Source organism: Haliotis rufescens, unplaced genomic scaffold (assembly GCF_023055435.1).
Source record: "Haliotis rufescens isolate VD_foot unplaced genomic scaffold, xgHalRufe1.0.p SCAF_1, whole genome shotgun sequence".
Classification (NCBI taxonomy): Eukaryota; Metazoa; Mollusca; class Gastropoda; order Lepetellida; family Haliotidae; genus Haliotis; species Haliotis rufescens.
The window spans coordinates 76655764-76678484 of NW_025963779.1; the positions used below are offsets into that span (position 1 = coordinate 76655764).

The 22721-nt window shown below is 43.0% G+C and overlaps 1 protein-coding gene across 2 annotated transcripts in view; it reads right to left on the reverse strand.

Annotated features, from left to right (window-relative positions):
• Positions 1 to 1033: 1033 nt before the first annotated feature.
• Positions 1034 to 22721, reverse strand: part of LOC124118453 (pseudouridine-metabolizing bifunctional protein C1861.05-like) — a 28047-nt gene continuing 6359 nt past the window's right edge. Inside the window, exons 6-19 of one of the 2 annotated variants that reach the window (XM_048401134.1) lie at positions 21820 to 21931; positions 21314 to 21420; positions 20624 to 20750; positions 19973 to 20093; positions 17335 to 17420; positions 16456 to 16604; positions 15621 to 15680; positions 13494 to 13655; positions 11937 to 12065; positions 11369 to 11483; positions 9615 to 9758; positions 8530 to 8702; positions 5208 to 5302; positions 1034 to 3784 (exon numbers count right to left, since the gene is read on the reverse strand). In XM_048401134.1, coding sequence (XP_048257091.1) covers positions 3568 to 3784; positions 5208 to 5302; positions 8530 to 8702; positions 9615 to 9758; positions 11369 to 11483; positions 11937 to 12065; positions 13494 to 13655; positions 15621 to 15680; positions 16456 to 16604; positions 17335 to 17420; positions 19973 to 20093; positions 20624 to 20750; positions 21314 to 21420; positions 21820 to 21931 — 1797 coding nt within the window. In that variant the 3' untranslated portion in view covers positions 1034 to 3567. Of the gene's footprint in view, positions 3785 to 5207; positions 5303 to 8529; positions 8703 to 8726; positions 8863 to 9614; positions 9759 to 11368; positions 11484 to 11936; positions 12066 to 13493; positions 13656 to 15620; positions 15681 to 16455; positions 16605 to 17334; positions 17421 to 19972; positions 20094 to 20623; positions 20751 to 21313; positions 21421 to 21819; positions 21932 to 22721 lie in introns of those variants that run through there. The other variant, XM_048401139.1, reaches the window with a different exon arrangement.

A 22721-nucleotide genomic window follows, 5' to 3' on the forward strand; every position in this document is an offset into this window, starting at 1 on the left:
TGCTGAAAGCGATATTATTTTCCTGGTCAATGGATCAATGTGCTCTCAAGAATCATTCTCAGCTCACTGGGGTGTATACAACCCAAGCTGGCTGTTAGGCGTTAGAAAGTTAACAACCATCTCATCCTACTGGTTGGTTCAGAGTCAGAGTGAGTTGGGCTTATCAGTATTTCAGTTATATCGCTTAATGTGGGAGCAAAGCCCGAAGTGATGCAGGTCTCAGACGTTTAACACTTCAGTGAAACCAACGAGCACGGGTATGGTGCTGACAAAGCTAGAAATATAATCGGGGTGAACCGGGATTCGGACCCACGATCATAAGTTTCTTGGGTGCCCAAGGGACGCAACTCTGCACAGCGAATCGCGGCGCCTTAGACGACTGGACCACCTGCGCTCCCTTCAGAGTCAGAACACTGTGCAGTGGGGTGTCAATGTTAAACTGCGGCATAGCATCCGAGTAAGCTAACCCTATAAAACAGGCATTAGTCCGGGCTCGCATGCACATCGCTATACATGTGAAATAATATTAACCGTGATACTAAACACTTTCACCTAACCTCAATATACAGAAGATCTGTGTTCTACGTGTGAAGCTGATTCACCTGCTGGGATATTGCTGAAATATTTCCAGTAAAGGCAGCAAAAAACATCAGTATCAAATCAGTATTTTGCCAACAGACGTGCAGAACCTTCAAGCTCTCATGCAGGTAGTTAAATCACCCCAGTACCCACCCGACACAAGTACCCACCCGACACAAGTACCTAAGATACCCGTCTCAGCCCTAGTTCTATCCACTGATGAGCTCACCTAGGTCTCATAAGAGAATTTTTTAAAAAACATCAAAAAGTAGATTTAACATGCCTGGAGTGATTTCCGTGTTATGGTTGATGTATAACTTCTCTATAATTGTGCCAGTGACCAAAAGTTGTGTCAATTTTACTTCACAATGGCCAGTGAATTGCCGGCTCAGAATCAACTGCAGCAATAAAAAGTGTGACATAATCGCTTAAAGAAAAAGAATGACAACATATCTTGAAAATAATGGTTTATTAAAATTCCATTTGAATTCAAAGAAATGTATGTGCAGATCATGTGATTTCTGGTACAAAATGATACATTGAATAACAAAAATAATACATTCTGGTCCCTTGAATATGTAAACTCATCACAACTGTAAAATACATCTAATTGCGTTCACAGTGCCATGTGTGAGTCAATAGTTGACTTAAGATTTGCCATGATTGTCAGGATTAGAATCCCCTCCCGCCCATGTGTATATTGCTGTCTGCCACATTATACAACAAAAACACACTTTAAAAATGAAATCGCAAAAAAATATAAGACACAAGTTCAAACTAAATCAATGAAAAACACATCGCCCAATCACAACAATGCTCAATAGAGAAAGTGATACACGTTCACCGCACGTTTTTGTAGAAAATGCAAAAAAGTAAAAAACTTGCTCCTGTGTTGCTGTAACTAACTCGATGCACTGTTACAGACAGACAGGGCAGATATTAGACAGGCCCAGAACAGGCAGACCCAGGGTAACTATGCCCAATGAAGACCAGTACTTGCATACTTTGCATCTCCAGAATCATTTCTGACAGTGACATCACCAGTAACAAATGCCTTAGGGCATATGGTTAGTCGATAGACAGTGGCCAGGCGACTCAGGGCTCAAGGATTAGGTCTTACAGGCCAAACAGAGGACAGTTATTGACAGCGCAACATCGTTGTCAGGAATGAGAAGGGGCCAGAATGTACGTTGTTGGCACAATGTAACTGGCAGAGGGTCATCATCACTGATAAAAGCTGGTGCTGACTGTTCAGAGCTGAGTGAAGACCGCAGTTTACTGCCGAAGGCGAGAACAAACGGCGGCATGTTGCGTTCAGGAGGTCGTGCCGAGGTCATGGTGGAAGGGTGTTATGCTGTGGGAAGGAAATTGGGGGCAGGAGAGAACACTGCTGGTCATCGTTAACAGACATTTGACAGCTTGAATCATACAGGACTCACTGTACACTCCCAAGACTTGTCCCCTACAGAACACCTCTGGGATGTCATGGATCAGTGTTCGACAGCGACCACATACTCTAGCCAGCAGACAAGAACAGATCCAGGCCCTCCAAGAAGAATGGCATCATATCCCACATGACGTCATCAGACTGCGGACATTTTCTGTGCATCGGAGAGTTTTTGTGTGTCTTGAAGCAGGGGGTGGTCATACATGCTATTTATGTGATGTGTCATTGAACTTGAGGGATTTTAAATGTGTGCCCTTTTCCCATAAAGTTGAAAGCTTGTAAATATGGTGAAGCCTTTAGGCTGTCAGTATAGCATCTTATCAACAAGGGGGCGGTCGGGTAGCCTAGTGGTTAAAGCGTTCGCTCGTCACGCCGAAGACCCGGGTTCGATTCCCGACATGGGTACAATGTGTGAAGCCCATTTCTGGTGTCCCCCGCCGTGATATTGCTGGAATATTGCTAAAAGCGTCGTAAAACCAAACTCACTCACTCACTCACTCTTATCAACAAGTCAGGTTGATCAATCATATTTGAAACATGACTTGAGTACTTGTAGGATTATATTGGGATAAAAATTGTAAAAATAATGATAGTTTCCAAAACTTTGGATTTCAAGTCAAACAAAGTAACCTTCAATGTACACAGCCAGGGCTGAAACACACAAGTCACACTAGAATACCCAATCTCATTCAAATCTGACCTTCATGCTCCCTACGGCTACACAAAGCTTTACGATCTGATTTGAATGAGATTGCACAATATCGGGATAGCGTTACAGTACACATAACAACATATTTTGTTTAATAATACTACAAAATGTTTATAACATGATAAATGCTGGAAGTATTTCAATAATGCTCATGTTATCAAAACACATCACTGAGTTCATAATACATATCATTGGAAAAACCCTTTCAGTCAGCAGGAAACATGTTTGTAGTTTCACACATGAGTAGGATTCATTAAAACTATTCATGTACATATCAATTAAAAAATATAGTTCACAAATAATACAATTTGATGCCCAGCAATTGTTGGGAGTACATCTGATCTTAGATAAGAAATAAATCACTTGCATTAAACGATAAAATCTACAGCCTACCATAATTATATTGCTATGATAATGAATATCAAAGGCAACACCAATTCTTTATTGTCTTACAAGATAAGTCAACCCTGATTTTAGAAAACTAGCACAAATATTAGCAACATGTCAGAAATATGTCATAGTTAAAACCCTATTTTTGGTATCTTTGGTTTTATCTTCTTTAACATTTTTCAAGAAAATATAACAAAAGTATCTTTCATGTCCTTAAAAACCAACAGAGATTTTAAAATATACATTTTTTATTGTTGTTGATGGACGTTTGGCACTTTGGTCAAGACAATCAATACTACAAAGAACATGGTCTGGCCGTAAGAACAAAAACATCATGTCCTGACGCCAATGATGAGCCCCCTTTCATGGAAGAGTGTCTCTGTGCCCGCAGAAGTGTAAATTGCTTCTGTGATTTGTGCCCAATGTAATAAAGCCCTCTAAATCAAAACCGTATTTTCTTCTTACTTCCTATTTTAATAAGTCTTGGTTTCCACGGAGCCCACTGTTTGACTCTGTCAGTGGTGAATGCTTCGGGTCGTATCGTGTTTGGCACTGCATGATGGGACTGAAGAGATAACTGGGCTGCCATTAAACCAGCCTTTATACAAAGGTCAAGGTCATGACCTTTAACGATTGCATCGATCACCCCGGCTGCAAAGCTGGAAACAAAAATTGGATTTAAGCAACAAATGATATCATTGTAGAGATTCCATTTTTTGACAACAAGATGATTACAACACCACCACCACGTTCCAACACCACACAAAGCTGTTACTGAGAAGCATGTTGCAGACACGTTCAGAAGTGTATGTTTGTGAGATGTGGCTTGGGTTAGAAAAATCAAGAAACATCATTTTCAAGTCCTTTTCAAGCAGAGTTCAAATTCAAGTGGTGGCCCAAGTGGCCCAAATGGCCCAGTCATTTAAGGCGCCGCAATTCGCTGTGCAGAGTTACGTCCCTTGGGCATGCCAGAAACCTATGATTGTGTGTTTGAATCCTGGTTCGCCCTGATTATGTACCTAGGTTTGTCAGCACCATACCGTGCTCGTGGGATTCACGGAAGTGGTAAACATCTGACACCTGCATTACTTCGAGCTTTCTTCTCACATTAATCTCACACGTTGGATAACTGGAATACTGTTAAAAGCAGCGTTAAACCCAACTCACTCACTCACTCACTCACTCACTCAGTCAAATTCAAGTAGCTGTTAAAACTAGTGTTTTTACTCATAAATACAGATTTGTCCCCTCTTCCTTTTTAGGATACATTGATTCAAGTTGTTACTGTTAATGTGTTTGCAGTTAGTCAAAAAAACAATAACAGCCCAAAAGTTAGTAAGGATAACATTTATGGATGAACAACTTCTTTAATACAATTACGATCAACATTTCGGTGTAGGTTCTAACACCGTTATTAAGCAAGTGATGCTGGCTTGATAACGGTGTTTGAACCTACACTGAAACGTCGCTCCTAATTGTAATAAAGAAGTTGTTCATCCATAAATCTTATCCTTACTTAGGTCTCCAACCTCGAAATGCCTCCTAAAGAAGCCCCAAAGTACTAGTTGAGGTGAGGTAAAATGGGGTTTAACGTTGCATCCAAGATTATTGCACTTATATAGCGACGTGCATTCACGTGTGTGCGTGTGCGTCTGCTTGTACTAGTCCAGATTGATACCGATTTATAGTGCTAGCACACTGAGATACCATGCCGCAGTTTAACATGAATACCCCACTCAGACACAGTGTACTGACTCCAAGCCGACCAGTCCTTGATTAGCTCCTTAAAGCCGAGCGTCAGACAGGGTAACAATAAGTACCATCTTTTAACGTCTTTTGGTATGACGCGGCTGGGGATCGATTCCCGGACCTTCCGCTCTCCGGGCGGACGCTCTACCATTAGACCACGGAGGCGGTTGTGGTTTTAGAGGAGAAGATGCTTACACACTTGGATGACAAACGTACACCAGACAAACAGGCCATGAATTGAGCTCACTTGACTTTCAGTCAGGTGAGGTAAAAGTTCAAGGCCTTATGTGCCTGCGTGAACTCCTTATATGCATGGTAGAGTAATGTACATACCAATCCCCACCTCCTGACACACTGACAGTGGCGCTGGGCATCTGGGCGAGGCTGCAGGCGGGGTAGTGAACAACGCTCACATCATCGCTGTACGTCTACAACAATGGAAACATTGGGGGGGTTTGAGGGGCGAGAGTGGGCAGGTACAGAGACAGGAGCTGTTTTTTAATGCTAACTGCCCACAAGGTGAGGTAAAATGGGGTTAAACATTGTGTTCTAGATTCCACATTTATGTACTTATATAGCAACGTGCATGCATGTCATGTCATGTGTGAGACTGATTGAACTAGCCCGGTTTAATAGTGCTAGCTCATTAAGATACCATACAGCAGTTTAACATGGATACCCCACTCAGACACAGTATGCTGATTCTAGACGACCAGTCCTTGTTTTAGCCCCTCAAGGCTGAACGCAAGACAGGGTAACAATAAGTACCATCGTTTGACATCTTTTGGTATGACGCGGAGAGGCTATTGATCCACAAACCTTCCACTCTCCAGGCAGACGCTCTATGCACTAGACCATGGACCATGAACCACAAGATTATCAGATTTGATGAGGAGACGAAATCCTACACTGCAAATTGTGATGCCTTAGCGATTTGGGTCGCGGGAGCTAGTATCACATCGCTAAGAACAGAAGTACATCAACAGGACATCGTCAGAACATCGGCGAAAAATTTAGCAACAGCAGCCGATGGTAGAAATTTTTTAACGTGCTCAAAAATGTCTTCCGTAGTGCTGCCGGAGCAAGCAACGGGACAACGGCAGTACAACGGCAGTACTCCGGTATGGCTTTGTTAATGTCGGTAGAGCACCGGTAGCGCCCCGTAATGGATCTCCGGTGGCCTCAATGTGTACCGCACTGGTACCGATGTGATACCGTAGTACTACCGAAAACCACCGAAGTAGTACCGATGCTCTGCCGATGTGATACCGGAGCTCCATGTCACATCGGCGGCACATCGGTAACACTAAGGTGACAGAAAAGTGGTTTTGGTAGCACATCAGGTCTTATATTGGTAGGACAACAGTATCACAACTGGAACGTCAGTACAACATCAATATTGCTACGGTCAATTTCGATTTTTCAAGTGCCTTCTCGCCGGAGCTCTGCTGATTGTCTCGCCGTTAATTTTTTGCTCCAGTTTAGTCCCGGCGAGGTACATCGGTAGTGTGTGACAGGCCCTCTAGTAAAGTACAGATTTTAGTACTTACGAAGAAAGTGTTATCCCAAATATAACATTTGTTACATTTGACCACTTCATAAATGGCATTGTGTGTTCATATGTCCAACTTTGAAACTCATCCCTTGCCGACTGATCTCAGCTGGCACCGAGAGAGGAGGACAGCTCGCAAACAGGCATGACAACTTGTTTGTTTGTTTGTTTTGTTTGTTGTTTAATGCTGCCCTCAGCAATATTCCAGCTATATGACTGTGGGTGGAAAATACCATAGTCTGGACCAGACAGTAATTCATGAGCATCAAACTTCACAAACATGATATAATGACATGCATCAAGCAAGTCACCGAGGCTGACCACTCAATCCCGTTAGTCGCCTCATACAACAAGCATGGGTTCCTGAAGACCAATTCTAACCCGGATCTTCACAGGGGGCACAGCTACTAGTGGTGGTGGTGGTTTGTTGTTTAATGCCGCACTCAGCAATATTCCAGCTATATGACGGCAGTCTGTAAATAATCGAGTCTGGACCAGACAATCCAATGACTGATATCATGAGCATCGATCCACGCAATTGGGACCGATGACATGCATCAACCAAGGCAGCGAGCCTGACCACCCGATCCCGTTAGTCGCCTTTTACGACAAGCAGAGTCACCTTTTACGGCAAGCATGGGTTGCTGAAGACCTATTCTACCCTGGAATCTTCTTGGGTCTCACAGCTACTAATGCAATGTTTACCCCTGGGCAGTATGACATCGCCAAACAATCCGAAAACAAACATCCAAAGTCAACGGCTTTAGCATGCTGGAAGTATGTGGGCTGTATAGAGTTTGTGGGCAATATTGGTCAGAACACAAGCTCTATAATGCCCATCCCTAATACTCAAGCCAACATTGAGAAGAGTAGAAACCTGGTGCTCGTTTCACAAAGCGACCGTAGAACTACGACTACGGCTTACGACTGCCTTGGTGCTACGATCTCTTTGTGAAATGGACCCCTGGGGGATCATGTGGTGGTGGTTCCCATGGGGGTTCATGTGGTGGTGGTTCCCATGGGGGTTCATGTGGTGGTGGTTCCCATGGGGGATCATGTGGTGGTGGTTCCCATGGGGGATCATGTGGTGGTGGTTCCCATGGGGGTTCATGTGGTGGTGGTTCCCATGGGGGTTCATGTGGTTGCAGTGGTTCACATGGGGGTTCATGTGGTTGCAGTGGTTCACATGGGGGGTTCATGTGGTGGTGGTTCCCATGGGGGTTCATGTGGTGGTGGTTCCCATGGGGAGTTCATGTGGTTGTGGTGGTTCACATGGGGGGTTCATGTGGTTGCAGTGGTTCACATGGGGGGTTCATGTGGTGGTGGTTCCCATGGGGGTTCATGTGGTGGTGGTTCCCATGGGGGGTTCATGTGGTTGTGGTGGTTCACATGGGGGGTTCATGTGGTTGCGGTGGTTCACATGGGGGGTTCATGTGGTGGTGGTGGTGGTTCACATGGGGGGTTCATGTGGTTGGGGTGGTTCACATGGGGGGTTCATGTGGTTGTGGTGGTTCACATGGGGGGTTCATGTGGTTGTGGTGGTTCACATGGGGGGTTCATGTGGTTGCGGTGGTTCACATGGGGGGTTCATGTGGTTGTGGTGGTTCACATGGGGGGTTTATGTGGTTGCGGTGGTTCACATGGGGGGTTCATGTGGTTGTGGTGGTTCACATGGGGGGTTTATGTGGTTGCGGTGGTTCGCATGGGGGGTTCATGTGGTGGTGGTGGTGGTGGTTCCCATGGGGGTTCATGTGGTGGTGGTTCACATGGGGGGGTTCATGTGGTTGAGGTGGTTCACATGGGGGGGGTTCATGTGGTTGCGGTGGTTCACATGGGGGGTTTCATGTGGTTGTGGTGGTTCACATGGGGGTTCATGAGGAGTTTCACATGGTGGTTCACATGGGGGTTCATGTGGGGGTCCCTGTGCGCAGGTCACATTCATCCACATGACAGTACAATGAGAAGGTTATTCAGGTTAACATTTTAGGCTTTGATGCTTTCCCTCTGCAAGCAGTGGGGGCAAGGGTTTGGCTTCCGTACATCAAGTTGAGATTACTCCCTGTAATTAGAAGTATGTATTGGTACAGCAACATAAATACCCACCTGGTTGTGTTTGGTTGGGAACACAGGCTTGTCTCCCAGCCTGTGGCACAGCAGAACTCCATGACAACCAAGCGTTACCATGACAACAGGTATGCTGTCAACAAGATCACAGCAGTATGGAAGACATGCATCTATAACATCCTCTGCACTGGGAGTGTCAAGAGAGATTGTCTCTGAAATAACGAAGGGACAATAAACACTAAACATGCATCTAAAACATCCTCTGCACTGGGAGTGTCAAGAGAGATTGTCTCTGAAATAACGAAGGGACAATAAACACTAAACATGCATCTAAAACATCCTCTGCACTGGGAGTGTCAAGAGAGATTGTCTCTGAAATAAAGAAGGGACAATAAACACTAAACATGCATCTATAACATCCTCTGGCCTGGGAGTGTCAAGAGAGATTGTCTCTGAAATAACAAAGGGACAATAAACACTAAATATTTCTGATTTTATCTATTGAGATAAATGTCCTGGGATAAAATAACAGAAAACCGTATTGTATCTGACAGCCAAAACATTTCTGAAGTAAAAACATTATTTGAAACCACTGGAGCATGGCACCAACACAATCCAATTAATGAGTTGAAGAAAATAAGGAAGAGAATTTATGGATGTCGACTTCTTTATTATGAGGAACACAACTTTTCGCAGTTTATGTTTACTCCTTTATCATAATAAACAAGTTGACATCCATAGATTCTCTTCCTTATGTGTATCACTTCTAAATGCCTTTCAAAGACTTAAAGAAAATACACTACGGAAAACAGATAATATTGACTGCGCACCTTAAAGTCAGTCGCCATAGTCATGAAACATTGGTCGAAATGAAAACTCTCTAAACTTAGAAAACCCAACATAACAACATGGCAACGGTTAAAACAATCCAAATTACTGCCATCAATAGCCAACTTTGTAAATTAGATTGATAAAAAGTCAAATCCTAAATTTGAAGAAAAATCCCAAAAGATAACGTTAACGCCTTCTTGAAACACCAACAAGTAATAATCCCCTCAGGCATTTCCAGCTACAACTGACATCCTCGTCTTCATTACCACTGAGGTCGCTGTTTCAGAGCTTACCAACATCAGTTGAGGGCTTTCCCCTGAAGGCTGCCCACATCTGCATCAGCTCCGCTACATTGGGTGACGTGTAGGTGATGTGATCTCGCGCCGTAGTAGAGAAAGGCTTTGGCGCCTTGTGGCTGTCTGCCGGCTCAAACCATACTTGAGGGGAAACACAGGATATAGTAACAATAGGGATAACATCACTATACAGAGCATTAACTCAAATTCCTTTATCTTGTGTGTTTACTTAATGCTGCAGCAATATATCAGGCTCCATTTCACAAAGCGATTGTAGCACTACAAGTCCTATATTTTAACATACGACACGACAGTAGTAGTGCCTAGACAATAGAGACTCCCATATTTTAACATAGATTTACAGCAGTAGTAATGCTATGACTAAAGTAACTCAAATATTTTAACATAGACTTATGACAGTGGTAACGTTACGACTTTAGAACTCCTATATTTTAACATAGACTTAAGACAGTAGTAACGTTAGGACTTTAGTAGCTCCCATATTTTAACATAGACTTACGACAGTAGTAACGTTACGACTATAGTAACTCCGATATTTTATCATAGACTTAAGACAGTAGTAACGCTATGACTAAAGTAACTCCCATATCTTAACATAGACTTACGACAGTAGTAACGTTACGACTAAGGTAACTCCCATATCTTAACATAGACTTACGACAGTAGTAACGCTACGACTAAGATAACTCACATATCTTAACATAGACTTACGATAGTCATAGTACTATGGTCACTTTGTGAAATGGGCCCTGGTATATTGCTGCAGCGTTAAAAACAAACAAAGGGGTGTATTACAGCAACTTGGAAGTACACGAATCTGGACCAGACAACCAGTGGTTGATGTCGAGAGCAATGTACCACGCCACTGGTGGACGATGGCACGCAATCAACTAACTCACCGACTCCACTTAGATCCATCTAGTCGCCTCTTACGACCAGCATAGGCTGCTCGGAATTTATTCAAACTCAGAATCCCTACCGGGACAATTGTCTTGAATCCTTAACAAAATATGGTCTAAAATTGACACTGTTGAAAACAATATAAATCTCCATGAAGTTTCAGTGACTTAAAGGACTCCTCATTAATATGACTCTTGACTCTATTGACCTGTGTTACTTTGCCTCTGTCACATATATGCTACTTACCTGGCACCCTGTTGAGAACAGATATCACAGACGCCTGTGTTACATTGCCGCTGTCACATATATGCTACTTACCTGGCACCTTGTCGAGACAACAGATATCACAGACGTCTGTGTTACTTTGCCGCTGTCACATATATGCTACTTACCTGGCACCCTGTTGAGAACAGATATCACAGACGCCTGTGTTACATTGCCGCTGTCACATATATGCTACTTACCCGGCACCTTGTCGAGACAACAGATATCACAGACGTCTGTGTTACTTTGCCGCTGTCACATATATGCTACTTACCCGGCACCTTGTCGAGACAACAGATATCACAGACGTCTGTGTTACTTTTCCTCTGTCACATATATGCTACTTACCCGGCACCCTGTTGAGAACAGATATCACAGAGGCCTGTGTTACTTTGCCTCTGTCACATACATGCTACTTACCCGGCACCCTGTTGAGAACAGATATCACAGACGCCTGTGTTACTTTGCCTCTGTCACATATATGCTACTTACCCGGCACCTTGTTGAAACAACAGATATCACAGACGCCTGTGTTACTTTGCCTCTGTCACATATATGAAACTTACCCGGCACCTTGTTTTGACTACACATATCACAGATGTACTCTATTGTCTCAGCTGGGATGTTGCCATCGACACACACTAACGGGGCTTTTGAGAGACTTTCAGAGAACTGGGACACCTGTGAAACAGCAATCAGTAACTACAGTCAATCTCTGAATAAGCGTCAGGCATTTCCTTGTTTGTTTGTTTGTTTGTTTGTTTGTTTGTTTGTTGTTTAACACAGCACTCAGCAATATTCCAGCTATTTGATAGCGGCTTGTTAATAATCGACTCTGGACCAGACAATCCAGTGATCGATATTGTGACAATCGATCCACACCATCAGGGTACAATGACAGCCATTCAACTAAGTCACCACACATAACCATCTGATCCATGTGGTCGCTTCTTACAACCAGCACAGGCTGCTGGAGACACATTCTAAACGGGAATCCCTACGGGGTTGTTAGGATGTGGATTGCAACACACTTCACTGCACAGGGAATCTGATGGGTTATCAATGACACTGTTGTTTTCTTGTTTGATGGACACTAAACATGTCCTCCCCACAACAGAGGCTGGAGATACTGACCAGGTGTGGTGTGATGTGCGACATGATCTCCATGTCCCCAACCCCGAACATCATCTCCCCACACTGCTGCAGCACCCCACAGTACGCCGCCGTACACCGCCCCTCCAGCTCCTTCACCCCGGACAGGTCCTGCAACACAAGACTAGCTCAGTTAGATGCGTGCAGGCAGCCTATACATCACACATACAACAGTAAACTACCATTACTCTCCTAATTACATCTCTTCATTCACTATCAACTGACGACCAAACAAAACGTTTTGTGAAATAACGCTGTGTTGACAATAAGCCAGCAGACCACCTATGTGTCAATCTCACCCTTTCGCCACCATGTTAACCCTCTCTATCCTGACAATCACCATGTTAACCCTCTCTACCCAGACACTCACCATGTTAACCCTCTCTACCCAGACACTCATCATGTTAACCCCCTCTTGATGCCCACCATGTTAACCTTCTCTATCCTGACACTCACCATGTTAACCCTCTCTATCCTGACACTCACATGTTAACTCACTCTATCCTGCCACACACCACATTAACGCTCTCTACCCTGACACTCCCCATATTAACCCTCTTTATCCTGACACTCACCATATTAACCCCATCTACCCTGACTCTCACCATGTGTTGACAGAAAGCCTGCAGGGCCCCTGTGTGGGAGCCTCTCTCTTCCTCAACCACATTAACCCTCCTTCCCCTGACACTCATCATGTGTTGACAGGAAGCCTGCAGGGCTCCTGTGTGGGAGCCTCTCTCTTCCTAAAACCACATTAACCCTCTCTACCTAGACACTCACCATGTGCTGACAGGAAGCCTGCAGGGCCCCTGTGTGGGAGCCTCTCTCTTCCTCCACCACATTAACCCTCCTTCCCAAGACACTCACCATGTGTTGACAGGAAGCCTGCAGGGCCCCTGTGTGGGAGCCTCTCTCATCCTCCACCATGTTAACCCTCTCTACCCAGACACTCACCACATTAACCCTCTCTCCCCTGACACTCACCATGTGCTGACAGTAAGCCTGCAGGGCCCCTGTGAGGGAGCCTCTCTCTTCCTCAACCATGTTAACCCTCTCTACCCAGACACTCTCCACATTAACCCTCTCTCCCCTGACACTCACCATGTGCTAACAGGAAGCCTGCAGGGCCCCTGTGTGGGAGCCTCTCTCTTCCTCCACCATGTTAACCCTCTCTACCCAGACACTCACCACATTAACCCTCTCTCCCCTGACACTCACCATGTGCTGACAGGAAGCCTGCAGGGCCCCTGTGTGGGAGCCTCTCTCTTCCTCCACCATGTTAACCCTCTCTACCCAGACACTCACCACATTAACCCTCTCTCCCCTGACACTCACCATGTGCTGACAGGAAGCCTGCAGGGCCCCTGTGTGGGAGCCTCTCTCATCCTCCACCATGTTAACCCTCTCTACCCAGACACTCACAACATTAACCCTCTCTCCCCTGACACTCACCATGTGCTGACAGGAAGCCTGCAGGGCCCCTGTGTGGGAGCCTCTCTCTTCCTCCACCATGTTAACCCTCTCTACCCAGACACTCACCATGTGTTGACAGGAAGCCTGCAGGGCCCCTGTGTGGGAGCCCCTCCCTACAGCTGACACAAGCAGCGGTTGTGATCCAAGAAGAGAAAGACAGTCTGCGATGTTGCGCCCCACACCACCAAATGACTGCCTCAGACTACCAGGATATGTAGCGCCATTAGACTGAAATGATTCACAGAATAAGAACATCTATACATAGAACATTTTGATAACGAAAGATGAACAGGACACAATCTCATAAGAAATTCAGCAGTACTGCAGCAACATCATAGTCACAGCCACCACTTCACACATTGTACCTATGTGGGGATCTGAAGGATGAGGTGACCTGTTAACCAACAGGATACCATAATAAACAATAGGATAACATAATAAACACCACTGAACACCAGGATACCATAATAAACACAAGGATACTATAACATAATATACACTAGGATACCATAATATACACAAGGATAACATAATAAACACAAGGATAACATAATATACACTAGGATACCATAATAAACACAAGGATAACATAATAAACACCAGGATATCATAATAAACACAAGGATAACATAATAAACACCAGGATAACATAATAAACAACAGGATATCATAATATACACTAGGATATCATAATAAACACAAGGATAACATAATAAACACCAGGATACCATAATAAACACCAGGATACCATAATAAACACCAGGATAACATAATAAACACAAGGATACCATAATAAACACTAGGATAACATAATAAACACTAGGATACGATAATAAACACCAGGATACGATAATAAACACAAGGATAACATAATAAATACCAGGATAACATAATAAACACCAGGATAACATAATAAACACCAGGATACGATAATAAACACTAGGATACCATAATATACACTAGGATATGATAATAAACACTAGGATACCATAATATACACTAGGATACCATAAGATACCAGAATAAACACTAGGATACCATAATAATCACTACAGGATACTATAATTAACACTAGGATAACATAATAATCACTGTAGGATACCATAATAAACACTAGGATAACATAATCAGGGATGTGAAATCTCCACGGAAACGCGGAAAATCTCGTTTTTTTAAAACAGTAGTCCTTGGAAAAAATTATCTTCCTCGTCAAAATATAATCAAAGATTTTGAAAAACTACTCCAAAAAATATTATTGTTTTTCCCACAAACCGTTGCGGATTGTCCTGTTTACGATCAGAGCTTTCAGCATCATATATGCCTTTACTATTATTTATGACACATGCGTTTTCTATCATGAATACATGCACTATAACGAGCGATGTGGCGTCACACAGAAATTGTAAATACTCAGAAGATGGCTTGTTTTTTTAAGATAAAGTTGTCTTTTAGCCTATAAGTGAATGAGATGTTTTACTGTTGTTCATGTGATTAGCGATAAAACTATGAATGTTTCTTCAGCGTTTTCGAAAACCCATAACACGGGGATATATTATGTATCAATGTCTTATGTTTGTTGGTTTGGTTATTTTCAAGTTTTTTTTCAACTATACTTCAACACGGGGTAAGGGTCAGACACTGCAGGCTTGTGACAGTTGTCCTTGTGTCTGGGGGATGGGGGGTGAAGTTTATGGCAGTATTGCTCCCAGACTCGGCGGGTGTGGGAAGCTATGGTTGATTCTTTAAAAGTACTGATTTAACTTTGAAATTTTACTGCATCTGCCATCTTTGTTTATTTGACTTGACTTTTCCCATAGACTTATTACATTTCTTGGTTTGCATGTTGTCCCAACTCACGAAATTGCAACCAAATGGCTTCCATTGTCTATTGCTAATCACCTATCAGTGCCAATCATCTGTTGGCTTCCTTTGTTAGCTTGTACCCTTTGTTATTTTCCATCCTTTGTTATCTTATTAATTTTGTTGTCCTTACATGTACATATATATGCTCTCAGCTTCATGGCATTCATTCACCTGATGAAGGAGTAAGCATATACTCCGAAACGTTGTGTTCCTCATAATAAAGAAGTTGACATCCATATATTCTCTTCCTTATGTGTATCACTTCTAAATGCCTTTCAAAGACCTGATTATCTTCTATGTAACATACACTCCACACAATAACAAACATACCTGTACATGGTTTTGTCCCAGCTGAGCATAGAAGTCCACCACCACGCCGCCTACCACCACCTGTCAACATCATGTCAGGTTAACTGTCACCTACAAAGGTGAATGGCAGGCCACATAATTAAACATTTACCTGCACCAAAAATGACATTTTGATTTCCCAACCACCCAAACCAACCTAACTCCACAATCGTACTGAATAGAAGATCCCGATTTGCAAAATACGTCATTCCTGGTCATCACGAGTTCAGTCAAAAAGTGCAACTTCATGATGGAAAATAACTCTAAAATGTGAGACCAGACCTTAATTTAGAACACAAAACTTAAACCAACCATAGGGTCACGGATCTAAATGCTGCTTAATTATTATGTTATGGATATTACAGATTTATTAATCTTTTGACAGAGTACAAAAAAACACAAACAGGGCTAGCTTGACTCTGTTTTGATGAGTATCGGAGGTAAAAAGAAAGCCAACCCTTTCAGATTGCTCAACATCTCTACAGGGGAGAGACAATAAACACTTCCCTTGCGATTATACTTAAAATGAACAAATTCTAAAGAATAATTTGAATTTGATAAAATATAATTAAATTCTTTTTAGAAAGCCTATGGGGGCCTAACTTCAGCCCAATTAGACACCACTTAAATCAACAACATGATCAATGAAAAATACATGAGTTTTGAGTTACTTGCAAAAGAAATCACATATTATGAATAAGAACGTGATAGTTACTTTTGCCTTTGAGCATATATCTCAGTGGCTCAAAGCTAATTTAAACATAAATAATTATCAAAATATTCCTTCAAATTACAATTTATCACTTTTTCTACCCACAGGTTTTGATTGCTCTTCTCTGCCTCTTTCTTCAAATTCAGGCCTTTTTAAAGTTGCTGATTCAGAGTGATCTCCCCTTAACTGTATATCCTTCAGTGCTGAGGCTATTCTGCTGCCAACCTCAGCATTGTTCTTTATCAAAGCAATGTCTGGATTTCATCAGGAAAATTATCTATTACAGTACAAAACTAATTTTAACTAAAAACATACTGAATACTCAAAGAAAACAATCAATACCCCAAATGAACGATCATTAATGAGTAAATACACAATGGTTTAAAAAATTATCTGGAGCCCTGACCTATTATGCTGTTTCGGAGCATGTACTTCATTGGTTAAGAAGTCTAAGTAATAATATTTATAAGGAAAGTGATGGACAGATAACACTGACACTCAACCAAGAGAACAAGCGCCCCAGATGAAGAGGCACATTTGAGGTTATGTGTTATATGATTGAAGTGAAGAAGGAAATTGCAATATGTTGCATCAAGATAAGAAATAATATGGGATAATTGGCTCTTCTTGTTAAAACAACAGTCTGTTTCATCAAGGGACATAGGAAATTGATATTTTCACAGCTGAGTGGCACAGCTGAGAGTAGACTTGTCAAATTTTCATGTCATGAGATGTTGTGCCACAATCTATACATAGAGTTTCTTACTGATCCCAGGTTGAAAACCAGAGCAACATACAAGTGAGGCAGGCTGGAAGAAGATCCTCTGGGTTATTTCACGTGTGAAGTATTCCTTTAATATTTTCAGGTCAAGATAGTATTTCATCACTAACTGCTTGATACATTGGAAGCAACTGTTGGTCATCTGATCCTGATGCCCACTGCCGGCAAACCCTCCTCCCACTACTCCTCTTACAGAAAGATACTGGCTTGTAGGGAGATGCCCTCAGTGAGGACGTTGACACGACTCAGGATGAAAGGGGTGACATCTTTCCCACAGATACCTTGTTCTCTGAAACAAATACACGGCTAAGGTAAGTTGTTTGTTTGTCAGTCAGTCAATCTCATATAAATCGGATCTAAGTTCTCTCTGCCGCTAAACAAAGATCTGAGGACATCCCATTACATGTCACAAGAGAACGACCTTTCACAAACTTTGACCGACCACTGAAACAACTAACAAGAAGTCAACATTAGCAAATTAGAAAGCAGCTTGTTCGAGCTTTATGGCGACTTCCATTTCAGACTATGTTTGAAAAATATGTTGACACAGTTCTCGATTACAATTTGGAAAACTGAACAAACAAACATTCCAGAATGTCTAATATATGGGTGCGATTGTATGGCATTGCTTCCCACGTACTGTGCAACACCTCCTCCGTTCAAATGTTTATCCCACAGAAGCGAGAAACAGACGATAATTTTGACAGAATCAGTCATACGGGCCGAAACTGTAGTTCGGAATACCCCGTGTTAGAGTTTTCGAGGTTGCATAATAAAAGAAAATACATTCTGGCTGTCACTTTCATGATCTGCTAAGCGACAATTTAACTGGTCGGATGAAAGGTCGTTCTGACGTGACCCGTAATGGGATGTCCTCAGATCTTTGTTTAGCGATAGCGAGAACTAAGATCTGATTTTAATGAGATTGGCAGTTAGTAACATTCCGGCTGTATGGTGGACTGTCAGGGATCTATTTAGCTTATAAAACATGCACAAGTGCAACCTATTAAAAAAAAAGGCAAAAAAAAATCAAACTTTGAATCTGACTAACCCTTACTTGTCCACACAAACTCCATCTTTGTATAATCTCAATACCTCTAAAGTTTCTGTACCATACTACATCGCTAATCCTGTGTAATTTGTCATACTTTCATGGTGATGTCATCAAACTGATGGTACTTCAAGATTATGTGCAAATGTTCTTATGTGCAATGTATCATTAATTTAAGGGACACTGGAAGCAGCCCGCCCTATGTTTCAACTTTGATAAAGTTATGGGACCAAGGCGCAAGGTGGTTGTTTGGTGCAATTTGGTTTCCATGTCAACATGCACCAGATGCAAGTTTAATCAAGTTCCTTACATGGAGCCCTGTCTGTACAATCTGCACCGTCTGGCTATAATGACACACAATCAACCAAGTCAGAGAGTCAGACCCAATCCAGTAAGTCACCTCTGATGGCATAGGTTGTGGGCCTATTCTTACCAGGGATTCCCACAGGGGGGTTCATCTAAGGAGCTGGGCAAAGTTTCACAAAGTGATCTTAGCACTAAGATGATCGTCATGCCCATACTTACAACAGTCATAGCGCTAAGATCACTTTGGGAAACGGGGACCTGAGCGCACTTGCACAAAGCGATATTAGCACTACAACTATTGTAAGCCTATGTTAAAGTATGAGAGTTAAGATAATCTTAGCGCTAAGATCACTTTGGGAAACAGGGCCCTGGTGAGTGTCAGAGTCTACATGGTGGTCGGAATACAATAGCTCTGCATGTGTTGTGGTTACTGTAGCAAAACTGCAACCTAATAATGTATTTTGTTACGTCGATGTAACAGTGTAGGATTCCGCCACCGACACCTAAGATTTAAAAGATAGTCCAGCAGCTAATTTTTATTGTAAATTTTACATTAAATTGTTTACCGTATATCACCGTCTATAAAGTGACCCCACCTATAACGCGACCCCCCCTGTTCAAGCCTACAAAAAAGTCTATGAAGCGAATCGGAATGAAGCACATCACCAGCCATACATAATCCCTACATTTGCAATAAAAACATGTTTGTCTTCCGCAGAAGAAAATTACATCGTATCCCTTCAGAGAATTCAGGGAAACGAACAGACGATAACAATTAAACTGGGTCAATACAAATTTGAAATTTAAGATAAAACATCACTTGACATATTATATACTTATCCTATCTCACACTATGTAATTCTTCCTTCTTTAGATGCTTATGTAGAAACATGCATGAACAAAGTTTCAAGCTTCTAAAAACATTTCGTCCGAACTCATCCCTGTATCACCATGGTCACCACCCATTTAAATGGGTCACACACTGTAATTGGTTTAAGCTGCAGTCAGCAATATTCCAGTTATATTATGGTGGCCTCTCCAGAACTGAGGCTGAGCCGGGCAAACCAGTGATTGATACTGTGATCAACATCCCATGTAGTCAGAGCACAGCGACGCGATCAAACCAATCACAGAATCTGACCATCCGACCCCATTGTAGTCAACCTTTACAACATTATGAGGCTCTGGGACCTCCTCAGATAAAGAAATACCACACATGGGGATTATTTCGAATGAGTAATTGGGGGTTGCTACTTAAAATATCTCGTAAGTATACCGGGGCGGTGGGGTAGCCTAGTGGTTCAAGCATTTGCTCATCATGCCGAAGGCCCAGGTTTAATTCCCCACATGGGTATAATATGTGAAGCCTATTTCTGGTGTCCCCCGCCTTGATATTGCTGGAATATTGCTAAAAGCGGCGTTAAACCATACTCACTCACTCACTCATAAGCATACCATACTGAGAAACCTGTTCTGTACTTTACCTTGCCTCACTAATAGCTTGCTGAATGGCCGCCTCAATTATCTCCCCTGATGCAGCAAAGGATTCTGGGATAGGTACAGCTATCAGGATGCCACTCCCTGTATCCAGCTGTAGATTTGATTCTAATAGAAAAAGTAACACCTTGTTACTTGAAACAGCAATTATAGAGGGCTCCCAATTCTACAGAACTAAAGATGCGTTTAAAATGAGACCGATATACGATTTGAATTGCTCCAATAATACATGTCAAAGTTTTTGTCTCATGCTGATTCAAGCTTGGATAAATGATTTTTCCTTTTAGTGAGCTTTTACAAGCAAGGTGTACAGGAATTTTATTCCAAACTGGAAAAATTAATTTGGTTAGAATCCATTGTTATCATGAGGAAAACTAACAAGAATCATCAGAAGATGACAAGTCCTCGCAGAACAAATCTAAGTCTTTCAAGGGTGACCTGTCCAACTTAGTGAGAGTATTTCTATCTAACACGTCTGTCCATATACAAGACTAGATATTGAGCTATCAAAACAATACCAAGGACAGCAGATGGACAGTAGTCTCAGAATGCAGACTGTCCTGATGAATCTATATTTAGCTTACAGCTAGGAAATCTCACATATCTTCCAAGACCTCTGGTCGTCCTTGCTACCCTACCTATAAGACCAGCTGCAGACGTGGCTGTTTCCACATTATAGGGAGACTGGAAGCCACTCTTTGATGTGAAGAATGCTGGGAAATCTCGCGAACTTCCAAATGTAGCTACGCAAACTCCTTGAGTTTCCTAAAAGAGAGATAACTGTAAGTTTCTTTTTTCTTCTTAAGAATAGAAAGGATTTAGATACCGAGGCCTGGAATACTCTATTGGAAAACATTATCTCCTGAAACAGAACTGATAAAATCCCAACAACAGAGTCAAGATCAGGACATTTACTCCCGAAATGGAAATTCTGTCTTTAATGAGGTGAGCTGAAATGGGGTTAAGGTTTGTGGTCAAGATTATAGCACTTATATAGCAATATGCATGCACATGTGTGTTGCTGCTCGTACTAGTCCAGACTAATGCCAACTAACTGGTCCGAACCCAATGAAATACCATGCTAAAGTATTGATACCCCACTCAGGCACAGTATACTGCCTCTGAGCCGACCAGTCCTTGTTTTATCCCCTTAATGCCAAGTGCCAGGCAGGTTAACAACAAGTACCATCTTTTAACGTCTTTTGGTATGACGGGGCCAGGGGATCAGACCACCGACCTTCCCCTCTCCAGGCAGACACTCTATCCACGAGATCATGGAGGCGGTAATACAAAGATTTGAGGTGATGGAGGTATGAAGGGTGTCTGACCAGGTACTCGAGTGTGCGGCCGATGTCAAGTATTGACTTGACTCCTGCAGACACAACAGTCACCGGCGTGCGGCCCAGCTCGGTCAGGTCAGCACTGACGTCCATGGCTGCAACAGAGGATGTGAGTGAGTTTGGTTTAACATCTCCTCAAACAGTACATCAGTTATATTGTGGCATGTTAGCGTGATGTGGGCGGATACCCTAATGGATGCAGGTATTAGAGGTTTTCCAATTCAGGTATGGTGCTGACAACCATAGAAGTACAATCAGGAAGGATCTGGGATCTGAGTGAGTGAGTGAGTATGGTTTTACGCCGCTTTTAGCAATATTACAGCAATATCAATGCAGGGGACACCAGAAATGGGCTTCACACACTGTACCCATGTCGGGAATCGAACCCGGGCCTTCGGCGTGACGAGGGAATGCTTTAACCACTAGGCTACCCAACCGCCCCCTGCTTTGCAATAAGCAAGTACTGAGATAAGGATAATGTGACAACTACTTACATGTTTCAGCTCCTCTGTGAACCCCACCTATCCCCCCTGTAACAAAAATAGGAATGCCCATTTTATGAGCAACCAGCATGGTCCCTGACACTGTTGTACCGCCACTCAGTCGCTGGAAAATAACAAGGACTTATTGTAAATTATCAAGAGTTCATTCCATTACACCAAAGTGATGTAAGGTAATAAGAATTTATAACAAAAGGGTGCGATCATAAGGACATTAGAAAGTAAATCTACCAAGTCTAGCAATAATTTCAGAAAACGGCTTCCATTGAAATCTGACAACATATACTTTTTGAGAATACCAGGTGGTAGGGGTGTAATGATTAGGGCTGGGACGGGTAGCTCCGGTACTGGGGTCAGGTACTGGGGTTGGGTACTTGGGTCAGGTACTCGGGTTGGGTACTGGGGTTGGGTACTGGGGTCGGGTACTGGGGTCTTGTACTGGGGATGGGTACTGGGGTCGGGTACTGGGGTTGGGTACTTGGGTCAGGTACTCGGGTTGGGTACTGGGGTTGGGTACTGGGGTCGGGTACTGGGGTCTTGTACTGGGGATGGGTACTGGGGTCGGGTACTGGGGTCTTGTACTCGGGTTGGGTACTGGGGTCGGGTACTGGGGTCTTGTACTCTGGTTGGGTACTGAGGTCGGGTACTGGGGTCTTGTACTCGGGTTGGGTACTGGGGTCTTGTACTGGGGTCAGGTACTGGGGTCTTGTACTCGGGTTGGGTACTGAGGTTGGGTACTGGGGTCTTGTACTCTGGTTGGGTACTGAGGTCGGGTACTGGGGTCTTGTACTCGGGTTGGGTACTGGGGCCTTGTACTCGGGTTGGGTACTGGGGTCTTGTACTCAGGTTGGGTACTGGGGTCTTGTACTCAGGTTGGGTACTGGGGTCGGGTGGGT